Raw genomic sequence first — 6,541 nt, forward strand, 5'->3', positions numbered from 1 at the left:
ATTCCACTCCAAAAATATTAACATTAAAAACTCCGTCCTGTGTGTATTCTGTCATTGTGCCTCCTTCTCCTCCTCTCCACAGTGACAGAAGTCATCTGTGCGCAGTGCTCAGTCGGTTAATATCTGCCCTTCAAAGGTTTTATTTATAGACGCAGTTACCGTCAGAAAAAATACCTTCAGGTTTGGTAAATCACAGCATGTGCTAAATAACATATTTGCATTTTCTCCTCCCTGTATTTTGCACACTGGGGTTGAAACGCCCCATATTACATATTCATTATGGCAAACGTACTAAATGGACAGCGTGTACTATCTTGCATATATGAAAGGCACAAACCTCAGTGCGCAAGAGTGCAATCTTACTTTTTATTTAATGTGCTTTTCACTCCAAAATCAACCTTTCAGTTTGAAGCTAATGAGGAAGCAACTTGTTAGCCTAACTTTGTGTTATGGGAGTGATGCAACTTTGTATCCAGTTGGGAACATTCAAACAGCTTTAAGACAATGTAGAAATTTAAAAATACAAAATAATACAATAAAAATTGATAATATAAATATAATCAAGAACAATAAAAAACATTCTTAGGCTTGGTTTACAAATTAGTGGGCATAGTTTGGAATTTGAGGGCACTGATTATGAGCACAGTTTATGAACTGTGTTCACAGATTTCTAAACCAAGAGTATAGATTTAAACATGGATATTTTATGTCAACAGGCTCCAAAGGGACTCTCTAAAAAATTATTTTGATGATTAAAAAAAAAGGCACGCTTGTCATGGCACTTGCCCCTCCTGCTTCCCCCCTCCTCCGTGTGGCGCTGATGACTCCTCATACAGCAGCAGCGGTGTTCTGTGCACGCTGCTCCTGCCAGCGTAGACCAGGCGGATGTACTGATGGCTCGTATTTCTGTTGACTTTCACATTATGTTGTTGTGTGTCGAGGTTTGTTTCCCACTGCCTGGCCCTTTGCCATCATCATCTTCTCGGCCGTCTGCATGATCGGACAGACTGAAGGTAAATACCCGGAGTGTGAAAGCTGCGCATCCATGCCCGCCGGATTGGTGCAGGAGGTGAAGGCGCTCTGAAAATCCCCATCTGCCGAGTGAGAGTCGACTGGTAAGTTGAGTTATCCATCTGATGGAAGCATAAATTTAACCAGATATATGATTAATTTATTTCATAGATATGTTTTTTGAAATACATCTATAGTTTTGATTGTGATTAGTTTAAGCTATAATGTGAGCTGAGTGTAATTGAAGAAATGAGCGCACCTGCCACACTAACTGCTGCCTTTAAACGAATGTATGTGTGTATCTGCGCTTCTTCTGCCTAAAATAACAGCATTCAGGACACATTAACACCTTCCACTTTCATATGTTACATGATACATTTCCAAAAGACTAACTTGTTAAGGCACGCACGCACATCGCGCACGAGGACGAGCAGCGCGTGCGCAGAGGAGCAGTCCTCATTCACAGCTCAATCATAAATTATTGAACTTGTGGATTCATTCACACAAAGATCCTCGTTTTCACACTCTGCGTCCCTGAAAGAAAGGGAGGTCAAAAACATGTTTCCTAAAGTTTATTAATAATTTCATAATTTATTTTACTGTGAAAGATCATCTAAGTGAAATATGAATAAAGAGAATTAAATATGTGTAGCCTGCTGTGTGTAAAGAAATTATCTTATTCCATCCTACAATGGAATATATTTGATATTTACTGCTTGTAGCACCAATTATAGATAATGATAAGTCTGTCTCATTAGATTCTGAACAGTGTGTCATTTTTTCATTGTTATAATCTGTCTCATCTGTCTGCTCTAGTGATAGATGCAATTATACTACTTCCTATAAACTTGGCTTTTTAAGAAACAAGAAAGTAAGCTGAAACCAATTTGCCGCTGGCCCCCTTTGTGTAATAAAGACTGAAAACCTGAAAGCAAAGAGGAATCATTTGTATGCGCGTTGTCACCCTCAGTGTCTGTTTTGCTGCACACTCGCCATCTCTCAGTACAAGACGTGTGGCCTCGACTCTGGCAATGATGTTTTGTCTGTCTGAGTTTACATGTGTCCATGGTGAGATGTAATGTTGTGGACTAAGTGAGCGAGAAGGAATGTGCCAAAGCCAAACCCTGTCCTCATGAGGAATTTGTCCCAGCGTCTCTAAATGCATAGTGACCCTACCTCTTTGGAACCCGATGCAGTTGTCATCAAAGCAGTCGTGTTGTGAAGCTGCACCCATCTCTGTTTGGAGCAATTCAAAGCAACCCTATCCGACCACCAAAAGACCATCCTTGTCATTGCTCCTGATTATTATCTAGACTGCCGGCTGCAGAGTCACTTTCAGAGATCACTCAGACTGAATAAATGGATTGCCTTTGATTGAAAGCCTGCTTGTGATTCTGCTTGCACCTGTCTCAGTTTTTTTTTCAGTGTGTTCATTCATCTTATTCTGTGGTGTGAGTGGGTATCAGTCAGGAATTTGCCGATAATCAAGTCAAGTTCGGCTCAGATCTGGGTGATGACGAGATTTCACCTTCAGTGTTAGAGAGTCAGGCTTTAGTTTTCCTGCTGGTGGGTCACGTTTCTAAATTGTGTTAGCAGAGGTGGAACTGGCCCCTTGTGGATTTTTCCTACAGAGAGAGGGAGAAAGAGCAAAGGAGATGTGCATAAGGAGATTTGTAAGGTGGGACCACCTGTTGATAGATCACCCTGAGTGATTTAGATGAGGGCTGATTTTCGTAACATCAAGAATATTAGAGGAATAAGCCTCAAATCCTGGTACAGCAGTGTTTTAATTCAGACGCCTTAGTCACTGTCCTGTGAATGCCACTGAAACCTCTGCAGAGTTTATTTTGGAGAATTAGTCCTCAGAGCAAGTTTGATTGACAGTCAGCTGCAGTATCCTCTCTCCAGCATACAGTAGATTTGTCTGTGGGGACATCCTCTGCATAATTCTCCCTCCTCCGCTCTCTGCAACCTCACTCCTGCCCTGCCTAGGGTATAAATAACCATGTGGATGGAGCAAATCTCCACAAAGCCCAGTGCTGTGGTACATCAGCACTTTGGAGAAGGCCTGGCATTATTTAGTTTTCTTATCTTTCTCATCTGAGTGTTGATATGGCTGCTTCTATCTTATACTGTGGCCAGGAGGTTGCTGCAGCAGCTGAGTTTGTACTTTATCGTAGCTGATGGTTGTGTTTTCTGTCTCCTGTGAGTTAATGCATCAGCTTTGCATTCCTGTGACTGAAGCAAGGCGTTCATTTATAGTTCAGTCATTTATTTTAGTAAGATGTCACAGTTGTTGTAGCCTGGCTTCAGACATCTAAATCGTTGCCCACATTTTTTGCGAGTGTGCCCATTGACGGCTGTTCGTCTGGTTGGAAAAACACCCGAGCCAATCAGAGTTTTGTAGGTGGGATTAAGTATCTGCGTGTCACTTCCCTGTGCCAGATGGCAATCAAAAATACTGCCTCCCAAATTGCAACAAGTGTGGATAAGAGCAACTCAGCTCTACAGGCTGTTGCAAGTCTTCTTACAGAAATAATATTTTTTTAATTCGACATGACAAACTAGGGCTGCAACAAATAATTATTGCCATTATTGATCAATCTGCTGATTATTTTGTTTGTCAATGTTTAGTGAAGGAGATAAGTAAAAAGAATGAGTAAAAGTCTTCATTTGTCTGACCAACAGCCAACCAAAACACAAAGATAATGGATTTACCGTTACATATGAGAAAGAAAAGTGTTACAGAAGCTAAATAAAGGGAAATGCACTTTTGCTTGACAAACAACTAAAAGCAATAGTCGGTTCTCTAAATAATTATAGATACATTTTCTGTTGATTGGCTAATCAATTTAATCAACTTATGTCAGCTCTATTTCAAATTTCAACCGCTATAAATAACTGTGTCTGTGTCTGTGTCAACTGAAAAAGGACACGTCACATTTTGGACATCTGTTTCCCTAAGTGATGTTTCTGTCACCCATTTTGCTTTGCTCCTAAGCGCCTTCATCAGGTGAAACATCTGAAAATAGTAACCTTGTACAATACAGGTTGTCACAAAGTATGAGCACTTGTTTCCTACTTTTCATGAATTTGCAGGAATTCTTCTCACACTGTTCCTCAGTGCAGCTCTCATGTGTCTCTGACTACCTCCTGATGTGGTCAGGGGGTTAACACTGGATTTCCAGAGTGCCCCTGAGTCTGGATCACAGCATTTGTTGTCTTATCACCAGTGGCGACGGTGTGGAGGAAGGTGGAATGAGCTGCACCACAGCGTGATCATGGCAACCATTTCAGAGGCAAAGTGCAGAGTGATTGGCAACCGGCAACTGTGCTCGAACGGGGAGGGCGAGTGTTATTTTAGCCTTTGATCCTTTTTTTCTGGAAAGAGAGGTAGACTGTGCTTAGATGGCAAATCGATAGGAGGAGAGGGTTTAAAGGAGATATTGGAGGTGAATTTTCACAATGGTGAGCCAATGAAGGAGAAGGCAGATCCAACCCTGGGGAGGGTTTTCATGCAAAAACATTTCTATTCTCAAGCGATACCAACTTTCCTATTTTTATGCAGTCTTTTGACAGTAAAAACATTAAAAAGTGGGTTGCAACCTTTAAATAACATGTTATCTTATGTTTCATGTAGGTAGAGCTCCTACTAATGTTATTTTCATCATCATATAATTTGTCCATTTTTTTATCGATTAACAGATTTGTTGTTTGGTTTATATTTTTTTTAAAAATGACAGGTTGAATTTACGTTTAAAGCTGCTTACCCATGAGTCTTGTTAACCAGACTGTTGCTGAAAATAAAAGAGAAAGACCTGTCGACCAGACCAGTGCAGAAGGTGTGGATGACGCACTACAAGTGCAACAGTGTGTGAAGTAGCGCCTGGAGCTGTGGGCTCTCTGCTGATAACTTAAGTATTAACATAGGAGGCTATTTCCATCAATACAGCCAGAAATGTCACATTAGGATTCCTGTAAAATCTTTTTGCTCTGGTATGTGTTGTGCATCTTCATACTCACGTTACAGCTCATAAAAGCAAGTGAGGAAAACTATTTTCATCATCTTGTTTGGGAAAAGAAAATGGAATTAGAAAAATGATTTTTAGGAAATGTCATCCTAAAATGAAGTGCCTTATCGGAACACTTTGGCTTGATCATACAGTATGATTACATTCCACCCTGCCGTTTGGTGCCATCCAAAATGACATTAACAGTGGCAATAGCCAGTCAGACGAGAGATGTAATCTGTATGTGGAGGCTGTGGATGGATGAACATGAGATGAGGTGAGTGTATGCCTCCAGGGGGTCTGTGCTCACATGGCAGAGGGAGGCACGGTTCAATGTGCAGCAGGTCCAAGCTGCAGCACGAACGCCATTCGACCTGAATGTAGACACAGAGTACAAATAGACTGCTCCCTATAACTGAGGCAAACACTGTCTGAGGATGCATGAAAACCCTTTTATGTAACTGTGAAGTGTAGACTGTGGATCACTGGCTTTCAGCCTCACAGCTTCATGTGTCTGAATTAGTCAACTATCAGGAATGATCTTGAACTGTTATGGATGTCTGGGCTTTTAAAGTTTAAAGACAATCAGACAGCAGAATAACATTTTTCAGGAAATAAGTGTCTATAAGCATGATGCCATCCAACAAAACACTTGTTTTGGAGTAAACACCAGTGATGTTACTCATGCTCGTGAAGTGTTTGTATCAGCCTGAGTGCTCAGCCTACACTGAAATAGAAAATGTTTAATTTAGATTGTAAGTGAAATCTGTTGTTGTGTTTCAGGAGCTGTCTGGCTGGTCCCGTCCTACTACTATGACTCCGAGTTCCTGAAGATCTCTCTTTTGTTTAGTTTCGGATTTTCCTCTTGAAGCCCACTTGATTCCTCGATGGGTTCCCGCAGCCAAGGCTTCTTCCACCACCACCATCACCACCATCGTAGCTCCATGGTGCCAGCTACGGTGCCGAGGCTGCTGCCAGAGAACGGCAGCCTGCTGGGGGGTATCGCACAGATCACCCCAAACCTTTTCCTCAGCAGAGGGAACGTGGCGTCCAACCGCAGCCTGCTTCTGTCTAAAGGCATCACCTGTGTGGTCAACGCCACCATCGAGCTCCCCAACTTCAACTGGCCTCACATGGAGTATGTAAAGGTCCCTCTGGCAGACATGCCGCACTCCCCCATCTCCTTGTACTTCGACAGTGTGGCCGATAAGATCCACAGCGTGGGACGAAAACGAGGGGCAGTGCTGGTGCACTGTGCAGCTGGGGTGAGCCGCTCAGCCTCTCTCTGCCTGGCGTACCTCATGAAGTACCATCGAGTGTCTCTGGCAGAAGCCCATGCCTGGGTTAAAGCTCGTCGCCCCGTCATCAGGCCCAACGGTGGCTTCTGGCGTCAGCTCATTGAATACGAGAGGAAGCTGTTCGGCAGAAACTCTGTTAAGATGGTGCAGACACCCTATGGGGTCATACCCGATGTTTACGAGAGGGACCGCAGGAGCCTGGCACCATACTGGGGCCTGTGA

General features: G+C 42.7%; 1 protein-coding gene across 1 annotated transcript; it reads left to right on the forward strand.

Moving 5' to 3' along the window:
- The first annotated feature begins 5,908 nt into the window (after nt 1–5,908).
- Nucleotides 5,909–6,541, forward strand: dusp14 (dual specificity phosphatase 14). Its single transcript, XM_053321072.1, has one exon. The coding sequence runs from the start codon at nt 5,909–5,911 to the stop codon at nt 6,539–6,541; it is 633 nt and encodes a 210-aa protein (XP_053177047.1).

Source organism: Scomber japonicus, chromosome 6 (assembly GCF_027409825.1).
Source record: "Scomber japonicus isolate fScoJap1 chromosome 6, fScoJap1.pri, whole genome shotgun sequence".
NCBI lineage: Eukaryota > Metazoa > Chordata > Actinopteri > Scombriformes > Scombridae > Scomber > Scomber japonicus.

Coding starts and splice junctions, on each gene's coding strand:
- dusp14 (XM_053321072.1), top strand. CDS start 5,909: ATGGGTTCCCGCAGCCAAGGCTTCTTCCACCACCACCATCACCACCAT.